The sequence below is a fragment of the Plenodomus lingam genome (assembly GCF_022343315.1).
Source record: "Plenodomus lingam strain CAN1 chromosome Unknown contig_3, whole genome shotgun sequence".
NCBI lineage: Eukaryota > Fungi > Ascomycota > Dothideomycetes > Pleosporales > Leptosphaeriaceae > Plenodomus > Plenodomus lingam.
This window is the reverse complement of record NW_027093944.1, coordinates 2660027-2686909: the sequence shown is the minus strand read 5'-3', so window position 1 is coordinate 2686909 and position 26883 is coordinate 2660027. Positions and strand designations below refer to the sequence as shown.

The 26883-nt window shown below is 51.9% G+C and overlaps 10 protein-coding genes across 10 annotated transcripts; 3 read left to right on the top strand and 7 right to left on the bottom strand.

The window, feature by feature from the left end:
- Positions 1–1130: 1130 nt before the first annotated feature.
- IAQ61_008266 (uncharacterized protein) lies at positions 1131–1928 on the top strand (the record flags this gene model as incomplete). The annotated part of the gene is made up of 2 exons (XM_066097927.1): positions 1131–1399; positions 1457–1928. The coding sequence occupies 2 exons, from the start codon at positions 1131–1133 to the stop codon at positions 1926–1928; spliced, it is 741 nt and encodes a 246-aa protein (XP_065952424.1).
- A 3678-nt stretch (positions 1929–5606) lies between these two features.
- Positions 5607–6450, bottom strand: IAQ61_008265 (uncharacterized protein; the record flags this gene model as incomplete). The annotated part of the gene is made up of 3 exons (XM_003840216.2): positions 5607–5813; positions 5936–6350; positions 6440–6450. 3 exons carry the CDS (start codon positions 6448–6450, stop codon positions 5607–5609), a joined length of 633 nt encoding a protein of 210 aa, XP_003840264.2.
- Positions 6451–6841: 391 nt separating this feature from the next.
- On the top strand, positions 6842–7342 carry IAQ61_008264 (uncharacterized protein; the record flags this gene model as incomplete). The annotated part of the gene is made up of 1 exon (XM_066097926.1): positions 6842–7342. The coding sequence occupies one exon, from the start codon at positions 6842–6844 to the stop codon at positions 7340–7342; it is 501 nt and encodes a 166-aa protein (XP_065952423.1).
- Positions 7343–7395: 53 nt separating this feature from the next.
- On the bottom strand, positions 7396–8499 carry ADK1 (adenylate kinase; the record flags this gene model as incomplete). The annotated part of the gene is made up of 4 exons (XM_003840218.1): positions 7396–7858; positions 7959–8113; positions 8200–8252; positions 8337–8499. 4 exons carry the CDS (start codon positions 8497–8499, stop codon positions 7396–7398), a joined length of 834 nt encoding a protein of 277 aa, XP_003840266.1.
- Positions 8500–8608: 109 nt separating this feature from the next.
- IAQ61_008262 (uncharacterized protein) lies at positions 8609–8905 on the top strand (the record flags this gene model as incomplete). Its single annotated transcript, XM_066097925.1, has 1 exon — positions 8609–8905. The coding sequence occupies one exon, from the start codon at positions 8609–8611 to the stop codon at positions 8903–8905; it is 297 nt and encodes a 98-aa protein (XP_065952422.1).
- A 104-nt stretch (positions 8906–9009) lies between these two features.
- YME2 (mitochondrial escape protein 2) lies at positions 9010–11999 on the bottom strand (the record flags this gene model as incomplete). Its single annotated transcript, XM_003840219.2, has 2 exons — positions 10627–11999; positions 9010–10579 (listed from the first exon to the last, which is right to left on the bottom strand). Exons 1-2 carry the CDS (start codon positions 11574–11576, stop codon positions 9010–9012), a joined length of 2520 nt encoding a protein of 839 aa, XP_003840267.2. The 5' UTR covers positions 11577–11999.
- Positions 12000–12817: 818 nt separating this feature from the next.
- GLT1 (glutamate synthase [NADH]) lies at positions 12818–19515 on the bottom strand (the record flags this gene model as incomplete). Its single annotated transcript, XM_003840220.1, has 6 exons — positions 12818–14149; positions 14202–15712; positions 15766–18644; positions 18698–19172; positions 19229–19269; positions 19325–19515. The coding sequence occupies 6 exons, from the start codon at positions 19513–19515 to the stop codon at positions 12818–12820; spliced, it is 6429 nt and encodes a 2142-aa protein (XP_003840268.1).
- Positions 19516–19579: 64 nt separating this feature from the next.
- IAQ61_008259 (uncharacterized protein) lies at positions 19580–20433 on the bottom strand (the record flags this gene model as incomplete). Its single annotated transcript, XM_066097924.1, has 3 exons — positions 19580–19650; positions 20147–20309; positions 20374–20433. 3 exons carry the CDS (start codon positions 20431–20433, stop codon positions 19580–19582), a joined length of 294 nt encoding a protein of 97 aa, XP_065952421.1.
- Positions 20434–23306: 2873 nt separating this feature from the next.
- On the bottom strand, positions 23307–23747 carry CHZ1 (Histone H2A.Z-specific chaperone; the record flags this gene model as incomplete). The annotated part of the gene is made up of 2 exons (XM_066097923.1): positions 23307–23540; positions 23601–23747. The coding sequence occupies 2 exons, from the start codon at positions 23745–23747 to the stop codon at positions 23307–23309; spliced, it is 381 nt and encodes a 126-aa protein (XP_065952420.1).
- Positions 23748–24071: 324 nt separating this feature from the next.
- ADE17 (bifunctional phosphoribosylaminoimidazolecarboxamide formyltransferase/IMP cyclohydrolase) lies at positions 24072–26608 on the bottom strand. The gene is made up of 4 exons (XM_066097922.1): positions 26350–26608; positions 25341–26299; positions 24908–25286; positions 24072–24859 (listed from the first exon to the last, which is right to left on the bottom strand). The coding sequence occupies exons 1-4, from the start codon at positions 26366–26368 to the stop codon at positions 24420–24422; spliced, it is 1797 nt and encodes a 598-aa protein (XP_065952419.1). The 5' UTR covers positions 26369–26608; the 3' UTR covers positions 24072–24419.
- Positions 26609–26883: the final 275 nt, after the last annotated feature.

The window sequence follows — 26883 nt, the reverse complement described above, 5'->3', positions numbered from 1 at the left end:
CGCCATTCGCATCTTCCACTAGGTATTGTATTGTACGGTACCACACAGTATTGTCCGAGCAGCGAGCGGCAAGCCTCCCCTCGTTCCTCCCAGGTCAGTGCAGGGCGATCCGCCGCCGGTGCCCTGCCAGCCTCCCAGGCTTTTTGACTCTGGAGGCTTGACTCTCTCCCTCACCTCCAACCCCCGCGTGTGCCAGGGGTGCGACGGTGCTGCAGAAGGTCCGACAACATGCCTGCCACGCCCATGATCAAGCCCTTGATCAAGCAACCCGTGGTCGAATCAAGCCAGTTGCAAGCAGCCCACTAGGGGGATTTCTTCGGGGGCATGCCTCGAAAGCGTCTGACTGGCCCTTGGGTAGGTGTGCGCCCAGCCCTATCGGCCGAATCAGAGGCCAGCTTGGCGAGTCTCCTGGGCAACGGCACCCATGCTAGGGACGACTGTACAGTGCCTTGTACTGTAGGTACAGTAGGTCGGTACTCGGTACTCGTAGGTACAGGAAAGTCAGTAGGTTGTACCGTGAGCGTAAGTATTTCCTCCCCAATTACATCGGATGGTATTGTCATTCAAACTGGCGTCTCCACCACGGCTAATTCTGCGCCGTTGAGTGTCTCCATGCCAGAACCGGTACGGTAGTACGGACAAGGACCAAGGCAGCACATGGTGTATTGTATGTAGGAGTACTCTACATACCTACTTGCATACTCTACCTACCGGTACCTACTAGACTGCAAATCTAAAACGCAGGGTCCTCAACGTTGATTGTGTCTTGGTACGGCAGTAGTAGTAGTAGTAGTAGTAGTAGTAGTACTACCATACTACTCTAGAGTACAACAGACTTGCTGCACCGCAGTCAAGCGATTGATTGGCTACTGCGAAGCCTATCGTCTGCCCTCACTCCAGACCATGGAAGCACTTCCCAACAAAGTAGTCGCGCCCACGTGATGCAGCTGCCGTGATCTGGCCTTGCGCCCACCGCCGCTCGCCATTGCCGATGCTTCGCCGGTACCTCACGCTCACGCTCAACTTCACTGTATCAGGCAGCCCGAACGAGAGTGTCGAGTGTCGATTGTCGCAACCCACAATTTTGCAGATTTCCGTGGGCTGTCGCCGCCGTGACGAAATTCCTCCCCATGGCCAACCCTCGTCATGAGTCGCGCTCTCTTACCGCTGTCGGTCCGCCTGCCTCAATGCAACGCCACCACCCCACGGCCTTTCCGCACAATCTACCTGTGGAGATTTTGCACATGATCATCGCCGCAATAGACGACCTCCCTTTTGCCTGGTTCGTCTTGCGACATGTTTCGTCTTTCTGGAGGGCGATTACCGAAGATGTGTTTGAGCGCTTGCTTCTACGCACGTGTACTATTACCTTCACAGGTCAGACTATACGAGAGCTGAGGTACGATGGGTTTCGCTTGGCTCCATATCCACACGCTTTGCTCACTCACAACTGCAGTCCGGTTGAATCGCCACCTGTCGAGGAAAACTCCATTCCAGGCCAACGACGGGGTCATGTAACAAAGGTTGAAACAGAGGCTCCCAAGCCAACGTTTCGTTTCCGGCCATCTGAATTTGGTCCCCCCGACTCAAAGGCCAGGGTTCTTTTCAAGCTTTATGACTTGCCAACCAAATATGCGACTGTATATACCCTCCCAAGACAAGCAATTCAAGCCTCATCAAGCGACCCTCTTGCTCAGATATTCTTCAGACAGGGGCCTTGTGCAGGTATTCTACGACGTCGTCTGTGCCAGGAGCTACATTTCGTCCATTTCTCTAACGAACTAAGAAATATTCGGTTACCTACTCTGGTGATCGACGTTGCCGCCCGCAAAGTCTCGCTCGAATGGCGTCAGCTCATCTATGACTTCTATCTGGACAGATTCAAAAGCCGCTGGCATGCCTGGTTCTCCGCGTCCCGTTTACGATAAGACGAACAGCCTCTGTGAAATATCCCGTCTTGGCAGCTTCGTGCTGCACCACCGAGACGAACTTTGTGCCCGCCAAGGCCAAGGGCAGCCTCAGATTGCGGAGCTACGCGTAGATCAACTTGGCACGAGATACCTTCTCCCTCTCTTCAGCCCTCCGCCTTTGAGTGGTAAAGCGATCAGGCTCGTCAGCGGGCGTGCACACCCTTTCTCCGTCTGGGCATCTCCATGCATGCTATGTAACAACTACCCCGGATCAATATCGTACACCTTACCTTACATAAAGCGCGCCCAGCCTTCCCAAGTCCTATTAAAAATCACGCAGAATGACCCAAGTTAGCAGGAAACGTGCATCGTCCGCGGCCCTGCCTGATCCTTTGGTCTTGCGGGGATTTCTGATCTCGAATGCCTACTGTCTACGTGGCAGCAATGTTTTCCCGGCAGCATGACGGTCTGCATTTGCGTGGCACGAGATATTAGATGTACATGAACCAAGACAACCAAGTGTCGTACGAAGAATATAATTAATTACTCGACTTGTCGATACCGCCTCACATCAGCGATACAGCCAAGCACAGTTGGCGCCATCCGCCATCCAAGAAGAGTAATTGTGCATATAGAGATGTTCATTGCCAAGACTGACAAGCCTGGAGTGGTTTGCACGGAATGTCCAACAACATAGGACAGATCTGAGTAGATGTCAACAGCCCTTTGGCCATCATCATGCGGGCATATTGACCGACACGTTACCGTACGCTTGCGAAGTTTTGCCGGGATTTAGAGGACAGTAATTTCGATTGTCTTTCAGAGTCTTCGTTTGCAACATTTGCATCGGACTCTGCGACTAAGAGCCTCACTTTCTTCTTGAGACGCCCGCACTAACGTCCGAATCACCAAATGCAGCGTCATACCATCCCACCGTCTTACGTGATCTGAGGCTGTATCCGGGCAACTTTCCTCAGGTCGTCACGTGGGGCGACCCACTTTACATCTGACCCACTGGGCACGACTTTCATAAATCTCTCTGCTTCAGCTCAATCTCTATCTATGTACTATCCCGCCACTTCGACACGCTTGAGCCAGCTAAGCACGCCAGGATACGTGTCCATCATGTGTGCGCGCGTCTAATCTTTACTGTGTACATACTCTCGACAACACTTCCGATGGACGGTTGTTGGGGGGCCGAGTATCGTGCGCCAATACGTCTCCACTATTAGCAAATTGGTCATCTCCGAGGCAATTACTCAACGAGGCATCGCTTTTCAATATCGCGTATTGGATGATCGCCCCCCTTTCACTCGCGTCGCGACAAACACACAATGATATCGACCGGGCCTATTGGTATCTTCGTGTGATTGCGAATGATTTGTTAAAGAGCGTACTATAGTCCTTTTCCGTGTCACTGGTCGAAAAATATGGGACCCGCATGGGTGGATATATCTCCGCTTGCGAAGGTTGACCGATATTTGCAGATCCACATCGTCAACGCGCATGGCGACGTCGATAGTATAGGCTTCATTGCCCCTTGCCTTGAGTGATGTGGATGGATACATCAGATCATAGCAACAAGCTCAAAGCGGTTGAAGTATCTTCTTTGGATCGCGACGAATCTACTCGCAATTAGTGGCGCTTCGATACCACTACTGTTGTCGCTTAGCACTGCACTCTTTTTGTTTCTCTTCATACTAGCAAACTTGACTAGCCGCCTACGTCCACAACATATTGCCCTCTTTCCTTCCTCTCATATACGTGACTGAACACAATCCTTTTCACATCATGTTTTCCAGCGATACCCGGCATTTACTGGTCTTACCATTCTCACCCTATTCTTGTCTGCTCCGGTCCAGCATTGCCATGACTACATGAATTTCCATTATCCAGCCAATCAAAACAAAGGAGAAATATTCAATCTCAATACCAGTCGTCTACGATGCAGGGGATACGCAGCGTAACATTTACAGCAAAAAAAAACTATAACCCAGCTTTCTCCCCTCTCTCTGCAATCCTCTTTTACACACGCCGCTAAGACTCTAAGACGTCTCATGTTACATGTTTGGAGAATGTGACTCTCAAGAACACAAGTATATTTCCTGTACTATTTGGGGGGCAGGGCGGCACTGATGTACTGGTATGACCTCGGAAGTTTACTCATTCTCGAGATCAGTAATTAGATAAATAATAACATTTAAAGAATATGTTTGTATATTTGTTTGGATGCCAAGCCAGTGTTCATTTTGATTATGGCGTGTGCAAATGGTATGCGGATAAGTCATATAGTTAGTGGTACGTCTACCAAACATCTATCTGCAAATTATAGAGACTCATGCTTACCCTACTCTTTTGTCAACTAGATGAGAACCTCCTCCGTCCATGGCATGCCTCATTTCTTTCCCCTCGCGGCATCTCATAAGTTAAGGGGCGTCGAATCTTGTTTTGTAATGGACAGATTAGAGAAATCTGGACATCAGTACATCATTGCTGAAACAATAGATCCTCATGTCGTCCTCTGAGTCTGTGCCCAAGAGCTAGTATCCAGCAGGTAGGTGCTACACTCTGGGTCCAAGAAGGAAAACCCCTGCCTCCAATATTCTCCCTCAGCCTTCCTTTCGGACAACACGTCGTTCAAATTACTACATTTCACTGCTACGACCAAGGTAACTGCCAATGAACAATTACACATTCAAACTGGTTTTGCTAGATGAACCACAGAATGAGAAGTCTATGGAGTAAAGAATATTGTAGCAAGCCAATACTTAATCACAATTTTGAATCCTAATCCGGCCTTCAAGTTGACACTTATCTACTTGACTAATCTTCACGAGCTTTTGAACGCCAAATTACCAGCGTTGAAGGTATAGTAAATAGCGATTGGCTTCATGAAGATATCCCCAAGGATTTAGAGACCAGTATGAATTTCTTGACGAACTGAAGATAGTCATTGGCCTCACAGACGACCTCTGTATCGACTTGGGCGCCACATGTGAGCACCTAATTGATACAGGGAATACTGCCATAGCCAATGGCTGTATGCATAAGCAAGCGTTCGATTAAACCTGTCCAATATTTCCAGTTTTCCAGCCGCCATCTGGTTCACAGTCCAATGTCTGCCTCTTGTTGCTGGAGATGGACCATGTGTTCCTATTTCAAACATGCCGACCATAGCCCAACCGCAAAGCGCATGTCCGAGACTATGTTTTGCACTAACAACCACGATGTCAGCTGCCCATATTCACTACAACGCGCTGCCATCGCGTACTATGATGGATCTCACACCGCCATAGTAGAAGCCTGTATTTTCATGTCAGATTGTTAAGAGCTCTTTGGGTTTTGGTTCGTGCTTTCCGTTGGGTTCGGATACGAAAGTGGAGTGCTCAGAGCACAGAGATACTCTTCACTGACCACGTCCGCCCTCTATGTGCCCAGGAGTATGGCTGGATCTTGCACAAGCTGTAAAGTTCACCGACCCATGTATATGACCCGAATATCATAACATCCGCGAATGCTATCCTTAGACCCGAAGCTCCCAAACACCATGCAAATATGCTGACACATCATCTGCACCACAATCCACCTCACATCTTCAGACTATGTCTCCCCCCGAATACAGATTTCTGTGTACGTTGTCCCATCATGACGCATTTTCACATCTTACGCGGCTTGCTCTCCTGCCGTCCCCTCGCATCATCCCAACCACACCCACCAAAACAACAAAATCACGGCCGCAAAAAATCCCAGCCACACCTTCCAACCCACGCCTGTCTTCTGCGCCATTCTCAACATCCGGTTCATAGTTCCACGTATCTTATTCCTTGAATTCTCAAACTGATCGTTCATTTTCTCGGCGAGGGTGGTGGAGTCGCGGATTTCGTCGCCGATGAGGTGGGTCAGCTGTTACTTTATCAGGAATTTTGAGAATTTCCTTGTGATGCAAGGTGAGGGAAAAAAGGTTTTTTTTGGAGGGAGATTGGTCAAGGGGGAGAGCGGTCATGGATATAAGAGAACAAACGTACATCCTTTAACATCTTGACCTTGCCCGTCAACACGCCGACAGCCTCCTCGTTCTGACTCTCCAACTCTTCCAAAACAGCTGAACTGTACTGCCCCCTTGAATTGGGCGTCGCGCTGCGGAAACCCCCATTATTATCTCCTTCCTTGCCTCTTCCATTTCCGCCTAACCCATAGCCGCCCCCACTTCCACCTCCACCACCAGGATACAACCCAATCCCATTACCCACCCCCGCCCCTGCTGCTGCGCCTGGGTATGCGCCGAACGAGGAACTACCCACTGGCGTCGTCGCAGTATATCCATACCCTCCGGCGGCACTATATGGTGATTTTGCAGTTCTCGACTTTGACTTCGAGGGTGAGGCGCTGCGGTTATATGTGCTGAAAAGGTCGTCGCCGGCGTCAGTTGCGCGGCCGAATCTGAGTTGTGGTCTCTTACGTTAGCTATTTCTCAATTCTTTCTTTTCTGCCTTCGAGTACTACACCTGTTTGTATACCATTGTACATACCGGCTTGACATGGCTTGATGATCCGCGACGGTTCCTTGATGCTCTTGTCGTGGCGAGACGGTGTTGAAATCGCGTGCGATGTTCTAAGGTAACGACAATGTGTGTGCCTGAACCTTCAAACCCCCCATAGGAATGCCTTGGTGTCCGATTTGCAATCACGGCAGAAATAAGTTGTGCCCCTTTGTTGCCGTCCTCGATAGCTGGGGCCAGCTTTCTTTCGTGAACGCCAAAGGTTAGTGTGGGAAGAGTTTCGGAGGTAAACTTGGGGTTGCGCTAACGCCGAGGTCTGGCTCACGTTGTTACCACGTTTGTTGTAACAGGGTACGCTACGCAGCCTACACATATAGCAGTCGATGACCTGCGGGTACAATGTCAGCATTAGACAGTCAGTGTCTCTGCCACATGGCATCCACATGGGACATGTTGGGAGATTTAAATGCATATGTGCAAAGGGCTAAATCGAACTTTGGTCCTCAGATTGTTGAGTTGTACCACATGGGCTTCACGACAGACTTTGGACACTGCGAACGTCAACCCATACTGCCCTTTTTCAGTCGTCACGCTACCGCTCTATTCAAGATGGTGCGAAGACATGCTTGCGTAAGAAGTGTCCTTGTCATTGAACATATGGGCAAAAGACTACAAGCCGCCCCTCGCCCATCACTCTTGCCCGACCCTAATGCATGTGTACAAGTACAAAATTGGGAGCCCGCCATCCATTACCTAGGTGCAATCCCATTCCTTCCATACCGAAAACAAGTAGCGATTCAAGGTTCGACACTTTTTGGACGTAAAGCTCCAGAGCATGATGATGACCCGTCGAGCAGGATCCGCGTAAAAAGCGAGCGGATTCGTTGTTTCCGGCGCGAGCCTGTCGTATGTGTCCCATTTATCCCATGTTAAGCTCTTCCGAGACTAGATATAGGTGTAGATGTAGAACCCACACACATGACGCTCTAGTTCTTAAGCCCAATCTTGTTCAACAAGCTCCCCGACCGTCCAGCAACCATGGCCTTGTCGTCAAAAATCTTCAATAAGCTCTTCCACACCTGTCCAGGATCTTGGCTCGCATCAATAGGTTTCCAGATACCCGTCTTCTGGTAGTAAGCTACGACGGGCGCCGTCTGGGCGTGGTAAGTCGACAGACGCTTCTTGAGAGTGTCCTCGTTGTCGTCTGAGCGCTGAATGAGGGGCTCGCCGGTGACATCGTCGGTCATGGGTGCCTTGGGTGGGTTGAAGATCTTGTGGTAGGAGCGACCGGAGGCGGGGTGGACGAGGCGCCCAGTGATACGCGAGACGAGCAGGCCATCATCGATTTGCAGTTCGACGGCGTGCTGGAGGGGCTTGTTGGTGGCTTCGAGCATGCCGTCGAGTTTCTCGGCTTGAGTGACTGTGCGGGGGAAGCCATCGAGGATGAAGCTGGGAGACGGGGGGTGTTAGTATGCTGTAGTATGCTGGTTGAGAGCGTCTAGGGTAGAAATGGAGATGGGGGTGGGAAACAGGAAGGAAAAGGACGCACCCCTTCCTGCACTCCTCGTTGTTCTCGAGCTCAGTCCTGATCATGTTGACCATGATCTCGTCGCTGACCAGGCCACCCGCATCCATAATCTTCTTCGCTTCCCGGCCGAGCGTCGTCTTGGCCGCGACCTGGGCGCGCAGCATGTCTCCAGTGGCCTTGATGGGGCAGTCAGCATGTCTGTTGCTGTCTGTCTGTCTGGTAGAGAGGAGTCTGGAGAGCAGCAGGATCCAAGAAAACGTACCAAATGGCAGGCGCAGAACTTCTCCTTGATTCGCGGTGCCTGCGTGCCTTTGCCTATAGTCGTGTGTAAGCCAATTGGTGCCCTCCATCATGCCACTACCGGTATACGCCTGCTTCCCCCTCCATAGGACCACCTACCAGCACCCGGAGGCCCCATCAAAATCATGCGCACGCTCTCCGTCGACGCCGGCGCGCTCGCTCCATGACCGCTCAGCCTGTTCTCCAGTTCGGCGATGCGCTGCTCCAGTCTCGAGACAGTGCTCTTCAGGTCATCGACGACCGTGTCGGTAAGAGGAGCCATTTGCGCGGGGAATGGAGCGTCTGTGCCTCGGCAGCAAATGCAATCAGCGGCAACAGCAGGGCGTGGGGAACAGGGGAAGGCGGGAAGGGCGGTTCTTTGAATAAAAAAAATGGGCAAAGACGAAGAGGCGGCGGGTGGTGGTGTCGCAATTCAAGGCAGAAGGGAAAAAGCTGCGATAGAAATGGAGATCTGGCTGAGGTTCCGGTTCCAAGGCGATGCCGTCCGTTGGTTGGCAGGCCGGCCTAAGCTTCGGTTGGACGGATTTAATTTCATCAACCACACCCGCCCGACCTCGGTGGTGGCTTGCTCGTGTCTTGGGAACAAAGTTCGGCAAGCAAACTGCATCGCATCACCAATACTACTGCATATACTCGCCCTTTATGTTTTTGCGCCTGAAGAGTTTTGAATGTACGCTGGGTGGACCAAAAGTACGCGTAGCCTAACCTGGGCCTATACATCCCACCTCTCACATCTCGTCAGTGGCCATACATCACATCAAAGACTCTAAATCTAGTATTCATCTCCAAGTACCTGCTTCAGTCCCTTCATCTCCAGCTCGTACTTCTCCACCTTGTTCTGGCTAGTCATCATCTTCGTCAAAAGATAATTGATCCGTCCCGTCGTCTGCACCGGCTGTGTCTTCAGCCTGCTCAGCAGCAACAACTCATTCTCGCACTTGTCAATCGTCGCATTCTCAATCTTGGACAAATTAGTCAAAACGGCAAGATCCAGACGACTCTTTAGCACTCTGTCCTCTGTCAGCCTCCTAAAGGCAGAAAGGTAGACGGGTTTGCCGGGCCTAATGGCCGACGGCCTTCCGTTTGGACCCGATTCAATCGAGATGAGCTCGGCTTGCTCAAGAGCGCGAAGAACAGATTCGCCTCCAGCCTTCAATATGTCATCCAAGAGTACCTCGTTGTATCGCAGGCTCTCTTTCTCGGCAAGTGTCTTGATAAGTAGCCACGCCTGTTCGGCGTTCCATTGGCGGTTGCTGCCCTCATCATCTGCGCCAAAGATATACATCTTAAGAATCTCAGAGGCTGACTGGTCGATGATTTCACGGACCGCCTTGGTCGGTGTCTCACCAGTCTTGATCCTTCTCGCTAGGAATTCTAGGTCTGTGAGTCGTCCACCGAGCAGATCGATACATGTGTCAAGCTCGTCGAGATCTGTTCGGTGCTCAGAGGGGAGCCTCTTGCGCGATCCATCCCTGGGCATGGGCTCATCTTCGACATCTGCATCCAAGTGTGTCACGACGAAACGTTTGGCTACCTCTGGACTGCAATCGGAAAGTGAAATCTGTCGGAAGACGCGGTCGGGCATGGCTTTGGAGAGCGATTTGCTGAAAGCGACATCGTTCGTCAGGAAGATGACATGAGCTACATTGGTCGTCGTAAGACGTGCAGCCCATTCTGCAATCTTGTCGTAGACAATACCGCCCTCTTGACTCTTGTGCAGAAAGTTGTCGATTACCACAATAGGTCTGCGTTCAGGATGCGCTTCAAGCCACTCGTCATCACCCAGATGGGCATCTTTGTCGTTTTTCTGTCTTGTTTCCAATGCGATCTGCCTCAAAGCCGATGTCGTCGTGTTCCAGATTTTGCTGAGCTGTGAGTCCAGGGTCTCAGAGAATCCTGTCTTCACGCCAGTCGCACCTTGTGCAGCCATATCGATCATACCGCTGATACTATTCATCCAAGAGAACACGGGTCTATAGCCAACAGAAAGTGCAGCGGCATTGATGGTCGCACTCTCACCTCGCGCTTCCTGGATGGGCTTGCAGTCTAGAACAAGCTTGAGCTTCTTGTCCTGCAGGGCCTGGTCGACCACGAGTTCCCGCTTGCCCGAGCCACGAGGACCCTGTACAATGATGAAGGTATCGGCGGTTTCCATAAGCCATGTCTGGATTTGCTCAATATTCCCCTTGCGGTCGTCCCAGATGACACTGCTGCCATCGTCGTCGTCGTGTCTACCGCCGTGAATGATGTTGGTTGCATAGCCTTTGATCCACTGGTACCATTTGTTATCTTCAATGTGAAAGTTTCTTGTGATATGAGCCTTGACGAAGAATGTACGGATGCTGTCTTACTGTTAGCCAAGCATTGCAGAGCGAACCCAAAACCTTACGGGTCGAATACGATGGCGACAGTACCAGCTATCAGAGCAGCCACAATCGGAATGATGATTCTGGGGTGGCCGAAGATCCAGTCTCGAACGTATTTCGGCTTAATCTTCTGCTCGTACTTGAGCCTCAAAATCGTCCCTTTCTTGCCACCGCCCTCGGCTTCCGACACTAGAAACCCATGCATACAGTTCTTCGCCATGATAGCTTTGCCGAGACTTGTATAATCCAGATAAGCAAATTTGGGCAGAACTTTTGAATCCGGAGGCTGCATTACGATGTCGCCCAACTTGCCATACGGTCTGAAGAATTGGAAAAGCTCTTCCTGACTAAGCTCAACAGCGTCAGTAGGTGGCGCACCCGGCTCCCCAGATATGAACTCGACTCTTAATCTTGTTGATGGAAGGCGCATCAAATCCTCTACCCATGGCCGTCCTTTGACTGCCTTTGCACGCATGCGACGCCAAGGGCTCCACCATGGCTTGACCGGTTCATCTCTCAAGTACTCTTGCAATGCTCTTTCAACCTCTGAGGGCGAAGTGCTTGCGTCGTGCGTAAATTTGACAAATGCTCCACCCTCTCTCATGCGTGGAAGGACTTCGGTAGCGGTGACCTGCAGGTTGCGTTTGGTATTCAGCCTCTGGATGACGGTGGTCGGATCTGTCCCTGACATGGTGGGACTAATCAGCCTGTCCAAGACCTTAGGGATCGAGAGGCCCATGATCTTGCGTATTTGGATGGGAAACACATTGTTAAAGAAGAGGATGCCTTCATTGGGACCTGCGCTGATGTGTCCAGCCTTGTCTTCACCGGCTTGCAAAGAACTATGACGAGCTGATAGACTCCATGGTGTCGAAGAGCCAGTCGCCGAGGATCCATAGAGAGAACTCAATCTCAAGATCCCGATTCTGTCTTGTGTTAAATGGTGTATTTCTCGAGGGACGTGGTTGGCCATTCGCCGAAAAAGTCTACCTTGTCTGACCCCGCAGTGGACGAGCGCCGGCGCGATGCCAGCCTACGCGTAGGTACATCTTCACGTAAAGGTTGCTATAGATGCATACTCCAATGACCCGAAGTGCTGCAGATCCTTAGGGTGCGTGTGTGATGCGTGTGATCGATGTTGGGAAGTGAAGGCGGGTGACGTCACCTGCGCTAGCTTTGTATGGTGCCTATTTCCAACGCCCTGTGGGTTTTTGGCGGAGTGGTGGCCAACTGCTAATCCCATCCGAGGGTAACGATTTTGGTCACATTTCAGTAAAGTTATTGATACTGTACTTCATACTATACCTTAAGCCAAAATACGCAATACACGGCTTGGTTGAAGAGATATGTTGTGCAGTTATCATGAAGTTTCGCCTCTTGACTTGTCCGCATGCTCACAATTGTTTTCTCTCTACCCATTCTTCAGGGCATAAGATGTCAAGTAAGTTATATTAAGACCTATGCAAATATCTATGCAAATATTTATGCAGATAGACAATGCACGTACCGGTATATGAAAGAACTTCAGAATCAAATCACTGAGGCGAGGATCTAGAGTCCGGCGTAGCTCGTCATGTATGCAGTGAAGAAGAATCATCCCACTTGACAGAAGTGCTCTCTCTTAAAGCCCAGCTCGATCACACCGTGAAAACCCATGAATCCAGCGGTTTTCCATTTGTTAGAAATCACGTGACAGGGGGTAAGTCTCCAAGCTACCACAGCCATGATTTGGTCGGAGGTGCAATCGAAAGAGGTTTGTTGCCTACAATTCTACTGATTATAAGCGACAATCTTCATCTGCTTACTCTTCTCGATTTCACGCACTGCCGTACACATGGTAGGCATTTTGTTGTCATTGAACAGCTTGAATCACCATTGATGGCCTCGATGGCCTTGACATTCTCAGGAGTGCGGACCTTGGCATCCGATTGATTTCACACGGAACAACACATCATTCGTAAATATACACAAATTGCATGCGAAGAAAAAAAACATGCCAAAACACTGAACACTGCAAATGCCTCCCACACGACTCCACATACTGAAAAGAGGTATCTTGCAAGTGAATGAGAAAACACCTATGCAGCAAAAGTCAAACGCCTATAAAGTCCATTCTCTTGCCGGAATCCTGTACCCATCAAGCTTTCCTCAAAAAATGTCTATCATAATCCCTCTTTTATCGCCGTATATGCATCAAGTCACTGTGACAAGCATCTATGCGGAGACCGCAATCTTGGGTCCGGGCGCGCCGATAGCAGCGTTCAAGGCGTCATATTGGGGGCGCTTGACGATGCCACCAGTGACTGGAAGCGAAGTGCCGTATCCAGTCAAGAAGGAGTCAACATCTCGGGCACACTGGCGACCTTCGTTGATACCCCAGACAATGAGGGACTGACCACGACGGCAATCGCCAGCAGCGAAGACCCCTGATAGATTGGTGTTGTAGTGTCCCGGCGGAGTCTTGATGTTCTTACGACCGTCCAGTTCAACGATGTCGCTCATGACGCGCTGCTCGGGGCCAAGGAAACCCATAGACAGGAGGACGAGGTCAGCTGGGAAGAATTGCTCGCTGCCTTCGATATGTTTCATATCCCAGCCACCACTAGCGGACTTGGTCCATTCGACGCGAACAGTGTTGATGCCCTTCACTTTCCCACTTCCATCGTCGACGAAGTCTTTGGACATGACACAGTACTCACGAGGATCCTTGCCCATGTGAGTTTTGACCTCGCTGTGTCCATAATCGGTACGGAAAATGCGAGGCCACTGTGGCCATGGGTTATCACGGGCACGCTCTGCCGGTGGCTGAGGCAACAACTCGAAGTTGACGACTGACTTGGCGCCATGTCGAACAGAGGTACCAATACAGTCGTTGCCTGTATCACCTCCACCAATAACAACAACATGCTTGTCCTTAGCAGAGATGTAAGCTTCATCCGCCAACTCAGAGTCCAGGAGCGACTTTGTGTTCTTGTGCAAAAATTGCATGGCGAAGTGGATGCCGTCCAGGTTGCGATTAGGAATTGGCAAATCACGAGCAACGGTGGCACCGGTGGCGAAGACTACTGCGTCATACTCACTGCGCAGCTTCTCCAGATTTGTCTGCCCTTCCTCGCCAACAGTGACGCCAGTCTTGAACTGGATTCCCTCGGCAGCCATAAAATCCACACGGCGTTGGACAACCTTCTTGTCGAGCTTCATGTTGGGTATACCATACATCAGAAGACCGCCACAGCGATCAGCACGCTCGAAGACAGTGACTGTATGGCCCGCCTTGTTGAGCTGATCTGCGCAAGCAAGACCAGCAGGACCAGATCCGATAATAGCAACAGTCTTGCCAGAGCGGATTTGGGGAGGTGTCGGGACCATCCAGCCCTTCTCGAAACCTCGGTCGATGATGGCGCACTCGATAGACTTGATACCGACAGGGTCCTCGTTGATGCCTAGAACACAGGCACCCTCACAAGGTGCAGGGCACACACGACCGGTGAATTCAGGAAAGTTGTTTGTCATCAGAAGGCGGTTCAAAGCGTCGCGCCACTGACCCTAGAAATTAAAAAGTTAGATACAGCTAAGAAGTATGTAAAAGTATGCTTACTTGAAAGACGAGCTCATTCCAGCGTGGGATCACGTTCGAGATCGGGCAACCTGTATCGGACTGGCAGAAAGGAACACCACAGTCCATGCAACGAGCTGACTGGTATTTGAGTTCGTCCTCGTTCAAACGTTGCGAAAGTTCTGCCCAGTCACGAGTTCGTGTCTTGGGGTTGCGGTACTTCTCAGCACGGCGCTGGTACTTCATGAAGCCGCGTGTCTTGTCAAGAACGAGAGCCTTCTTCTTCTCGGCCTTTGCATCAGTGACGCTCTCCTCAATATCAAGCAAGTCACTCTTCTTCTTGTCCTTGGCTGCGGCATCAGCTTCAGTCTTTCGACTGTGCTCGTGTGCTGCGCGAACAGGGTTGCCAGCGAGGAGAGGAAGAGGGTACTCCGACTTCTTCTTCTCGGCGGCCTTGGCCTTCTCCTCCATGAGAACACGCTTGTAGTCGACGGGCATGACTTTGACGAAGCGAGGCAGAGCGCGTGTGAAGTCGAGCAGGATGCGGGCGGCGAGCTCCGAGCCAGTGTAGTGATGGTGGTCCTCGATGAGACCTCGGACAAACGCGATTTCTTCTGGCTCCTCGATGCCGGATAGCTCAACCATCTCCTGGTTGACCTTGGGCTCGAAGTCCTGGTGGATGTCAAGCACGTATGCAATACCGCCAGACATACCAGCAGCAAAATTACGACCAGTAGAGCCAAGAACGAGAACACGACCACCAGTCATGTACTCGCAGCCATGGTCACCGACACCCTCAACAACTGCCGTAGCACCAGAATTACGAACGCAGAAGCGCTCGGCAGCAATACCACGGAAGAAGCAAGTACCACGAGTAGCACCGTACAGGCAGACGTTACCGATCAAGACATTCTCCTCGGCACGATAGACTGCATTGCGAGGAGGATAGACGATCAGGCGACCTCCAGACAGACCCTTACCAACATAGTCGTTGGCGTCACCCTCCAGCTCAAGTGTGACACCAGGAGCTAGGTAGGCACCGAAAGACTGGCCGGCAGAACCACGAATGTTGACGTGAATGGTGTCTTGCGGTAGACCAGCCTCGCCATAGCGCTTGCTGATGTGGTAAGAGAGCGTGGCACCCAGCGCACGATCGGTGTTGACGACGTCGCACTCGATACGGGCGGGAAGACCCTTCTCGAGAGCGAGCTCGGATTCGGCAACGAGCTTGTTGTCCAAGCGGACGTGGAGGCGGTGGTCTTGCTTGCGAACGTTGAAAGTAGCAACGCCGGGGCGAAGAGTGTGAGCCGGAGTGAGGATCAAAGACAAGTCAATATTCTCAGTTTTGCGCGTGCGCAGATCGTCGCGAATGCGGAGGTTCTCGCAGTGGCCGACCATGTCGTTGATGGTCCGGTATCCCAACTTGGCCATGATTGCACGGAGCTCGTTGGCGATGTAGTAAAAGAAGTTGATGACATGCTCGGGGGTGCCGGTGAACTTCTTCCTAAGCTCCGGGTCCTGGGTCGCAATACCGACGGGACAGGTGTTGAGGTCTATTGCTTGTTAATACATTATCTTGTTGCTACGGTGACCTAGTACAACTTACGGCACTTTCTCATCATGATGCAGCCCATGGCGATCAACGGAGTGGTGGCAAAGCCCCATTCTTCAGCTCCAAGCAGACAAGCGATGGCAACATCGCGTCCAGTACGGAGTTGGCCGTCAGTCTGGACAATGACACGGCCACGGAGGTCGTTAAGCACCAAAGTCTGATGAGTCTCTGCAAGGCCCAACTCCCATGGAAGACCAGCATACTTGATACCAGTCCATCGGGAAGCACCAGTTCCACCATCGTGACCAGAGATGAGAATATGGTCAGCCTTGGCCTTGGCGACACCGGAAGCAACGATTCCAACACCAGTCTCGGAGACGAGCTTGACGGAGACACGGGCGCGTGGGTTGGAGCACTTGAGATCGTAGATGAGCTGCTTCAGATCTTCGATGGAGTAGATATCGTGGTGAGGGGGAGGACTAATGAGACCGACACCAGGGGTAGAGTGACGGGTCTTAGCAATGGAGCCGGAGACCTTGTGGCCGGGCAGCTCACCTCCCTCACCAGGCTTAGCACCCTGAGCCATCTTGATTTGAAGCTCATCAGCATCGGCGAGATAGTTCGAGGTGACACCGAAACGTCCAGAAGCGATTTGCTTGATGGCAGATCGCATGGTGTCGCCGTTCTCCATGCGCAAACTGCGCTCCGGATCCTCGCCACCCTCACCAGTGTTGGACTTACCGCCAAGACGATTCATGGCAACAGCAAGTGTGGAATGTGACTCCATAGAGATGGAACCGTAAGACATGGCACCTGTAACGAAGCGGCGCACAATGTCTGTCCATGGCTCCACTTGATCGATGGGAATAGGCGTGCAATCGTCAAAGTTGAAGTCGAGAAGACCACGGAGTGTGCAGTCTTTGATGCGCTCATACTCGGCAATGGAGTAAGCCTCGTAGGACTTGTCGTTCTTGGTGCGAACGGCGTCCTGGATGTTAGCCATCGCAGTGGGGTCGTTGACGTGAGGCTCGCCTCCGTCACGCCAGTGGTACTCACCGGTCTCAACGAGACCAGGGACCTCGACGATGGGGCGGGACGGGTAACCCTTTTCGTGCAGAGCGAAGGCATCTTCGGCAATGAGCTCAAAGGTCATGCCCTTAATACGGGATGCAGTTCCTGTGAAGCAACGATCCACAACAGTGTCATCCAGACCAAGAGCTTCGAAGATTTGAGCACCCTTGTAGGACTGAATAGTTGAGATACCCATCTTGCTCATGACCTTCAGGATACCGCCATCGCAAGAATGCTTGTAGTTGTCGACCAGCTGCTCAGGGCTGAGCTTCTTGCGGATGAGGCCTTCACGGTGCATCTTGAGAATACACTCAATGGCCAGGTATGGGCAGATGGCATCAGCACCATAACCCACGAGGACACACATGTGGTGAACCTCACGGGCCTCCCCCGTCTCGATGACAAGAGCAGCGTTGGATCGCCATTTGTTACGCACAAGATGGTGGTGTACCATACCGGTAGCCAAGCACGCAGAGACAGCAACGCGGCTGGCAGATGCGGCGCGATCAGTGAGGACGATGATATTGTCACCAGCTTTGATACCCTCAGAAGCCTCTTCACAGATGCGATCAAGGGCAGCCATGTAGCCTTCAATACCCTCACTCTTGGGGAAAGTGATGTCGATTCTCTTCACAGTCCACTCCGGGTGCAAGGTCTGCGTGTTGATCAAGGCCTTGAACTCCTCAATAGAAAGCACTGGTGACGGCAAAAGCATGCGACCACATTGAGACTCATCCATCTCCAAAAGGTTACCCTGGGGACCGACATATGCCTCTAATGACATGACAATAGCCTCACGGATAGGGTCAATGGGAGGGTTGGTAACCTGAGCAAAGAGTTGACGGAAGTACTCATATGGCAGACGAGGCTGTGTTGCCAAACAGGCAAGAGGAGCGTCGTTGCCCATTGAGCCAAGAGCTTCCTTTGAGTCTGCGGCCATGGGACCAAGAAGCAAGCTGACCTGCTCCAGAGAATATCCAAAAGCTCGCAAGCGGGGGTCTTCCTGCAGCTTTGTCTCATCCAATGTAAGGGACAGGTCGACACCCTTGGCAGCGACCTGCTCCATGACCTTGGGGAGAGTGAGCAAGTTCTTCTCGATCCAGGACCGAAAGTCGTTGCGCTGAGCGACAGTCTGCTTCAGCTCGGCATCATCGACAATTCGTCCAGCGACAGTATCGACGAGCAACATCTTACCAGGCTGGAGACGACCTTTTTGGACCACTCGCTCTGGCTCGATGGAGATTGTGCCAACTTCAGAAGCACACACGATGCGATCATCGTCTGTGATGTAGTAACGGCAAGGACGGAGGCCGTTTCTGTCAAGGTTGGCTCCACAGTAGCGTCCATCAGAGAATGTGAACAGTGCTGGGCCATCCCAGGGCTCCATCATGCAAGCTGCCCATTCGTAAAAGGCCTGCTTGGCAGGGTCCATGGTATGATTTCCTTGCCATGCCTCAGGTACCATAAGCATGACCGCCTCGGGGAGAGAGAGAACACCGTTGATAGTAAGCAGCTCCAGAACGTTGTCAAAGGCGGCCGAGTCGGATCCACCATCCTCTACAATAGGGTACATCATATCGAGATCTTCGCCGAACAAGTTGGACTTCATGACACCCTCGCGTGCCCGCATCCAGTTTTTATTTCCGCGCAATGTGTTGATCTCGCCATTGTGAGCGGCCCACCGTAATGGCTGAGCACGATCCCAGCTGGGGAATGTGTTGGTCGAGAATCGGGAGTGCACGAGTGCGAAGTGACCCTCGTAGTCGACGTTGACCAAATCATGGTAGTATTCGTAGACCTGGACTGGAGATAGTTGTCCCTTGTACACAATGTTCTTGTTGGACAACGAGCAGATGTAGAACCTAGGGGAAAAATCAGTCAAGTGAGAGTGGTCACAGTAGTCTCCTTAACAAACCAGTTGTGAAGTCCAATCACGTGTGTAGCCCGCTTTCGCATGACATACAGCTGTCGCTCGAAGTACCCATTGTCGTACTTTTGCTGGAAGTCGGGGTTTGGCTCTCGGCCTACACCGTAGGCTGTCTTCAAGACCACAAAGGGCTGCAAAATGATGGGCTCTCGTGAAAGCGCTGCTGGCCCAAGCAAAGTAGAATCACGAGGGACCACTCGCCATCCGAGTACCCTCAGATCTAGCTGGTCTGCAACGTCCTCAAACATGATCTTCGTCTCCTCCAGAATGGTGGCGTCCGGCTTGAAGAACAAATTACCGGTGGCATACTGGCCAAGTGCGGGTAGCTTGTAGCCCTGTTCGCGCTCGAATTCCTTGAGGAAGAACCGGTGGGGGATGGAGGTCATTACGCCTGCACCGTCACCGTCTCGTGCGTCTGAACCCACGGCACCTCGATGGGTCATGTTACACAGCAAAGCCCTCGCTATATGTTGTTGTTAGCTACCTCTCTTGTTCCCTAGACGGCTCATTGCGCCTTACCATCCGAGACAATCTTATGACTGGCTTTGCCCTTGATGTGGCTGTACATGGGTCAATTCTTGTCATTGCACGCATTTCAACTGTTGGATCACTCACGCGGCGAAACCGACACCGCAAGCATCCTTTTCGAGTTCAGGGTCGTACAGACCCTGCTTCAAGGGGAGCGCGCCCGCCCAGGACTTGTTCTCCGGGCCATCTTGATAAGCAAACACGGATGATGTATGCTCCTCTTCGATCTGCGTATCCTGTGACAATTTTGTATCCTCGGTGAAAGAGACCCGACCCATTATATCGGCAAAAGGCCGAAATTCTGGGTTCGTAGGGTGTTTTCGCGTGGGGGTGGGGGTTCAGTTATCGATATGGACGTTGGCGGGGTTGCTCGACGCCTGAATCGGGAGCAGCTGCTCTGTTTGTACTGAAGTCTGGGGGATTGTCTATTAGCCGTTGGGTCGGAGCAAATGTGATTTTCGTGTTGTTTGTGAGCTTGCACTTGGTGGCAATGGTCCAGGTACACAAGTGTTAGGACGCCAAACAGCCTAACTCGAAGCAACAGAGTGCATGCGGGCGACCATGGCCGCGAGCGGGGAATGGCCTCTATTATTTCAACAAGCGTCTACCACACCCAGCTTCAGCAGCACGACGATGCGGCTTCGTCAGCGCGGCAACGCCCGCCCGCAACTACAGGCCGTCGAATTCTGTGATGGCTAGTAGTCCCGGCATGCTGATAAGAAAGCTAGCGAATGGGATGGCGCGGGGTGATGCTCATTGCTGATTGCTTCGAGTGAGGCGGTCGCCAATGAAGTCGTACAGGGCCCAGGCATGTACCAAAAGCAAAACATCTGCACATGGTGGTGTGGCAGATTGGATAGAAAAACCACAGAGGAGTGTGGGAGAAGGGGGGAGCAAGGCCAGACTTACGTGCGGTAGAGCTGGGTGGAACAGGGCCTTGCGGTAGACTCACGGTGTTCCAAAAGCAACTGCTAGTTAGATGTGAAGGTGGGTAGGAGCAGGCGTAGAGAAGGGAAAAGGCGGGCGCGGGAAATGTAGAGGGCGTGCTTAAGAATAAGAGGACGGAGGGCTGCTGGTGGGGTGGATATTCTTCAGAGTGTGCGCTAGACACCTTCACTTTGACTGTATCCAATTACCGGTCTGGTAGCGCGTCGGTGGAGGCGTCCACGTTGGCTCCGGGGGGGTTCTCCGCCCATGTTGCCTGTTCACACTGGGATCTGGTGGCCGTGGAGGTGGTCTTGGTACTACTCTATTCGATATATACAATTATACAAGCTGGATGTGTGGCCCCCCCCCCCCGCCCGCCTCCCCATCCCTCGACACTGTGCTGGGAACGGGATGAGCAGATGGCGGTGTCAAAGGAGCACAACGACAGGAACCAATTGTGACGCCAGTGGGTGTTGTAGAGTAGGAGTAGGAGTAGTAGCAGGAGTAGTAGCAGTAGTAGGGATATCAATGCTCAGGTGCGTATATACCCGTGTCTGGTGCATGCTGAACCATGGCCTTGCAGGCGCAGCAGCAGCAGCAGCAGCCTATGCCGCATGATGATGATGATGATGATGATGATGATGATGATGTTTGCATACGGGAATACCAAGTTGAACCTTTGGGATACCTACCCCACGGTTTTTTCTGCCCAGTCATTACCATAAGCAGACGAACATTGGCTGCAGCGAGAGGCGGTCAAGGCGGACGACCCTTGGCCCGGGGTCCCACCAGACCCAAGGTCCGATTTCGGTTACCGGCATTGACGAGGTGGGAAGATTTCAATGTTGGAAGGGGAAAGGCTCGAATCCTGGTGGGCGTGCATCATCCATGATCCATCCATCCATGCTCCCATCCACCCTCGATCCATCCATGCTGGCTTTCCGCTCCCCAAGCCTCCCACCGGGCAGATTGCCGTTGCAGGCCACGCCGCATCATTGGAATAGGCTGGCTGCTGATTGGCGCGGCGGCCTCCCCTCGGTACCACCTGGCCTTCGTTGTCGTAATTCTCGAGGGTCATCTCGGTGCTTATCGCTCCACCACGACGCTTGCCCCCAAGCCCCAAGGGGCGGAAGATGCACTAGAGCACACAAAAGGGACCGAGGGCGAGGATGGTCGTTGGACGGGAGATCCCAAAACACGGGCTGGGGGTTGGTTGCAGCGGAGCACCCATGCAACCTCTACCCCAACAATGCCCTGTCTCGGTGTATGTAGGCAGTACTCTGCTTGGTACTTGGTACTAACACTACCACTACCACTACATAGGTACACAGGCACATACAGAGTAGTAGCAACTCTGTTGTCTGGCACCTAGTTCAGAAGAGACGGTACTTGGAGTCCCACAGGTAGGTAGAGGTAGGATGTAGACAAGCAAGGTGTACGTAGACCCATCTCTGAAGCAAAGCAAGCCATTTGGCCACCAGTCCAAGTCCAGTGCGCATTCGCATTAGCCATGTGCCGTCTGGAGTTACATAACCGTCTGTACAATCGCTCTAGCTCGCAGGCGATGTCCGTTTGCCTCCCTACTTGCAGGCGACGAGAGCGCGACGGCGCTGTGCCTTTCGGAGCAGACCGGGACAACTGAACAAGCAGCACTGGACTGGACTGCCACTCCCTCAGCGGGGATGCCACTTTGACTTTGATGATTCCATGAGTCACGAGAACAAAGCTGGTTATCGTTTCTCCGCTGGCCACGCACCGGTACATTACCTGGACGGTACATACATCAAGTATCGTATCCCCCCCATCGCAGCCTCTCGTTAAGCGAGGCCGATGTCGCCTCCACACTGGGCAGTCAACCTTGCCCCGGCCGTTCCTTCCTTCCTCAACGACTCCCACCCTCGAAAGAGTCAAGACCCTATCCATTCTTGGCCTTAGCGTCGCCTGTGTCCCCATGTCGACCAGGCACAACATGACATGGGAAGGCTGGTGGTCACACCGTCTCGCAAAACTCCATCAGCGTACCTAATGTATACTGCTTCGAGCAATCAGGAGCAAAAATGGGGGTAAGAGAAATCACCTCGACGGTACATTCTCCTCGTCACCAGAGCAGAAACCCGCGTCCACGCGCATGCATCAATGGCAATGGGACACGTATGCAGTCCACGTTCAAGCCATTTTCTTCCTCCGCTTTGATTCAACTCGCTCATCTTTCCTCTCCAACGCCCCCCTCCCCCGCCCTCTCACGCTCTCCCGTTCCCTTCCATCTGTCCAGACGCTTGAACACGGCCCATATTGCCAACGGCCAATTCATCTCGCCTTGATCCTGGTTGGCCTAGCCGAGCGCTATGTAGAGACCGACAGTTGCCCCAGAAGTACTACCTACTTGCCACTACTGTATCTCGACCTTGATCGCCTCGACTGCCTGGCCATTGCCGCCATCCAACTCAATAGAAGCACTCTTTTTCCAGAGCATACCTACCAACATATTGCTGGCTCAGACCACCTGCCTAATCATGCTCCAGCTCCAAAGCTAGTCTGACAAATCCTATTCCCACTATGCTAGAAAAAGAAAACAACAAAATGATAGGACGCTCCCCACTGAGATGGAAACCTCCCAGCACCATACTATATAGCATTAGACACGAAGGTAGTACAACTTGGGCAACATGCGTGTTAGCAAACTCATAATACAATCGTCAAAACATCAGATCAAATCTTTTCACACTCCCATGAACCGGCACAGAAGAGTGGATGATGGAGAGCCAGATTTGCATTGCATCGTCATCTAATGCTCACTGAATATATTCAACCATCCGAACCTATCCGGTCCAAGAAAAAGGTCTCTGCCGCTCCAATCAAACTGAGCGCGGAACATCACAGAAGTTCCTACTCCAGGGCCGTGTTTCTCATCCAGCAACAACCGCGCCGTGACTCCGGTTTTGTCATGTGCCATATCGTTACCCAATGCTCGCGAAGAAGCTTTTATTTCCAATCATCCCAGCTCGAATATACGCACGGTGTGACCTTCGTGATTGCGTCGACGAGAGTCCTAATCTCACGGTCAACGACTGCTATGCCACTGGAGCGGCGGAGCAGCAAAATCGAACATACCACAGTCGTAGCAAACGCCATTTGCGACAGCTTAGTCCTTCATCTCATCATCAGGGTCGACAAAGTCCTCGTCATCGTCTTCTTCGTCGTCGTCGCCAAGCTCCTGATTGGCCTTGGCGAAGTCGATGTTCTTACCGCGTGTACGACTCGTGAGGATGTTGTCCGTCTCGATCTCCTCCATGTTATCCTCATCGGGCTCCTCGACTTTTGCAATGTCAGTGGGGGGTTGTACATGTTCATAGGAGTACTGTGTACCTTCACCAGCCTAAAGCGGTGTGTTAGTACTTTGCGCCAAATTGAATAGTTCGAGGGCAAGGAAACTTACCTGGTCTTCAGCGCCAGATTCATCGCTGGAGTCATCATCATTGGATTCCTCCATGGCATCACCCTCCTGTGCCCTGCCCTTGCCCTTGCTCTTGGTAGTGGGGTCCTGAACGCCCTCCATCTGGTGGTTTTCTGGCTGAGCAGACATTGTTGCAGGTATGGTCGCGAAGTTGTGAAACCCGATGATTACAGTGTATAGTGAAGCTGAGTTCCAAGGCGATTAGAATGCTAGACGTTGATTTGCTATTGCGGCGGGAGACAAGCAAAGGTGAAGATGAAGTGCAATGCGATTCTAGAGCAAGAACGAACAAAACGCTAGTCCTCGATAGGCATAGCTTTGTTGATCGGCTGCGACTGCGGCAACCACCTGTCTACAGATCTGCGAGATACAACAATGTAGTGATCCACAAACAACAGACGCAATCAGCGCACAAGAGAATCACGCACAAGTGCATTCACTCGAGGGCTTGAAAGACGAACCATTTCATCTACTAGTAGCATGTGCGTCCTGCAAAGACTGGTCTTAAGATACACAGAGCCCAATGCAACGCTTTCGACCGCGCCCGAACACGAAGACGACGCGAAACGTCCACAGCTCTTCGGTTTGATCAAATGCTACAAACTGGCAATGACAACAATGATTTTACAAAATGAATTGAATATGGTTGAAGTATCTTTTCAGTTTTAGTTGAGCAGCAGTGAAAACCTTCAAATCTCCACTCAAGGTCTGCCGTCAAAACAACATCAGAGTTGATCATTTCGCATAAATCTCATCAGTCATCTGCGGCTGCCAGCTCTAGCTCCAGAAGCAATCCCTCCATTAGTGATGAAATAGCCTAATATGTTGCTCAACGAACGTGATGCCGCACTTCTCACTAGTTTCGAATACCGCACCATCGTTTTGGCTACCTGTAGGTGCAGCAATGTACTTGGCTCCACTCCTCTGAGCCCTGAATACATTGTCGATGAAGGGGAAGAAAGCGTCTGAGCTGACTGCAACACCTTGCAGCTTCGATAGCCAGTCCTTGCGCTCCTCTACAGAGAACGGCTGTGGTACCTGACCGTCCTCAAAGTGAGCTTCAAAGTCATCCCGCTCAATGCCTGACTCGGGGACAAGGCCGGAACAGAGAAGATCAATTGCGTTAGATTTAGAGGGGCGCTTGGTTCCCTTCTTGAACTTGAGGCCAAGAGTCTTAGAGTGGAAGCGCATCCACCAGTTGTCGGCCTTGTCACCAGCGAGACGCGTGCAGTGGATGCGCGCTGGATATCGTTAGCCACTTCTAGATTCCACATGATGATCCTGCTTACATTGCTGACCGGCACCAAGACCAATGATCTGGCCGTTGAGTGCGTAGCAAACACTGTTCGACTGGGTGTACTTGAGGGCAATCGTCGCAACGGTCAAATCACGTTGCGCCGACTCTGGCAGGGGGCCGGAGTTCTTGGGAACGATCACGCTATTGAAAGTGTCTGCAGGAACGATTTTGGCATCGTTGCGATGTTGTTTCAAAGTGATTCCAAATACTGTGCGAGCCTCTTCGGTGGATGGGATGTATTCGGGGTCCATCTGAAGTACCAGGTACTTGCCGGTTTTCTTCTTCCTGAGGATCTCCAGCGCTTCCAATGTGTATCCAGGAGCAATGACACCGTCTGAGACCTCTCGGCTGATGATTTTGGCGGTGGGAACCTGCACCTTGTCAGAGGCCCTTCACTACATCTATCACGGACTTGCATCACTTACATCGACCTCATGCGACAACGCAATCATGTCGCCAAAACTAGACATGCGGTCCGCACCACGTGCTCTAGCGTAAGCTTGTGCAAGCCCGGAGTTCTCAATGCCCTCAATATCGTCTACCATGTATACTTTCCTCTCCTCTTCGCTGAGTGGGACACCAATAGCGGCTCCAGCAGGCGAGACATGCTTAAAACTGGCCGCTGCCGGGTAGTCGAGTGCCCTGCTCAGCTCTTGCACCAATGGCCAAGCGTTGAGTGCATCCAACAAGTTGATGTATCCTGGCGCGCCGCAAAGCACCTTGAAGGGCAATGGCTTATCCTGCATAGAGACAGTTGCTGGCTTCTGGTGAGGGTTTGCGCCATATCGAAGAGTTAAATACTGATCGCCGTCGCCTGCGTACTTCTTGCGGAAGAAGTCTGCAATGGCACTGTCATATGATGACGTCTGTTCGAAGGCTTTGAGTGCATAGCGCTGCCTGCTCTTTTCGGACACCTCGCCATCTTTCTTGAGCTCGGTCAGGAGGTCGTGATAGTCGTTTGGGTCGCTAATGATTGTGACGCGCGCATGGTTCTTTGCTGCAGCTCTGAGAAGAGTTACACCACCGATGTCGATCTCCTCAACTGCTTCTGGGATTGTGACGTTGATCCGCGCGACTGTCTCAGAGAAAGGGTATAGGTTACAGACGACAAAGTCAATCTTGTCGATGCTGTTTGCGGAGAGGTCTGAATCGTCCGAATCGAGGTTGCGCGCAAGGATCCCACCATGTACCGCAGGATGAAGAGTCTTGACACGTCCACCGAGCATCTCGGGGGCCTTTGTGATAGCAGAGACGTCCTCAACAGGGAAGTTGGCCTGGCGGATCATCTTGGCGGTACCGCCAGATGCGAGAAGTCGGACGCCACATTCGTGAAGGCCTTTGGCCAGGTCGAGAAGGCCTGTCTTGTCGTAGACGGAAAGGATGGCTGTCGCAATCAGTTTTACAAGTGAGATGTTGATGTTTAGTAGATCTTACCTGTCTTTTGGCCTGTCATAGTGGCTGATGTAGAGACAAGCACGTTAATTGAATGAAACAGACAAGAGAAGTAGTAGGGGTGCCTGGGTATCACAACAAGTCGTGTGCGACTTGTGAGAGTCTTTTTTTTTCTCCAGAGCGCAGCCCCCGCCTACCTCATCATGCCCCTCCTTCCCTACCGGTATTGTCGGGCAGCGGCGATTGGCCAAAGCTCCGAGTAGCTAAACGAGCTTCTGCCAACATCATCAAAGGATTCGCCGTCATGTCTCGATTGCAGACTGGAAGACTCCCAAAAAAACCCTCCACAGTGTGTGATCATTCGGTACATGGTTCTTAACGTACCGTCGCAAAGATCGCAGCCATGTCACAACCCGTTCCGCATGAAGTGCAAGCGAATCATGTTGAAGATTGTATACACCTCGGTTCGCTCTTCCTCATCCATCTCGCAAGACGACCAAAAGCCTAAGCAACATTACATTGAGCCCATAATTTCATTAAATCCACATCAAGCCAACGTAAATCAAATTGCTTTGC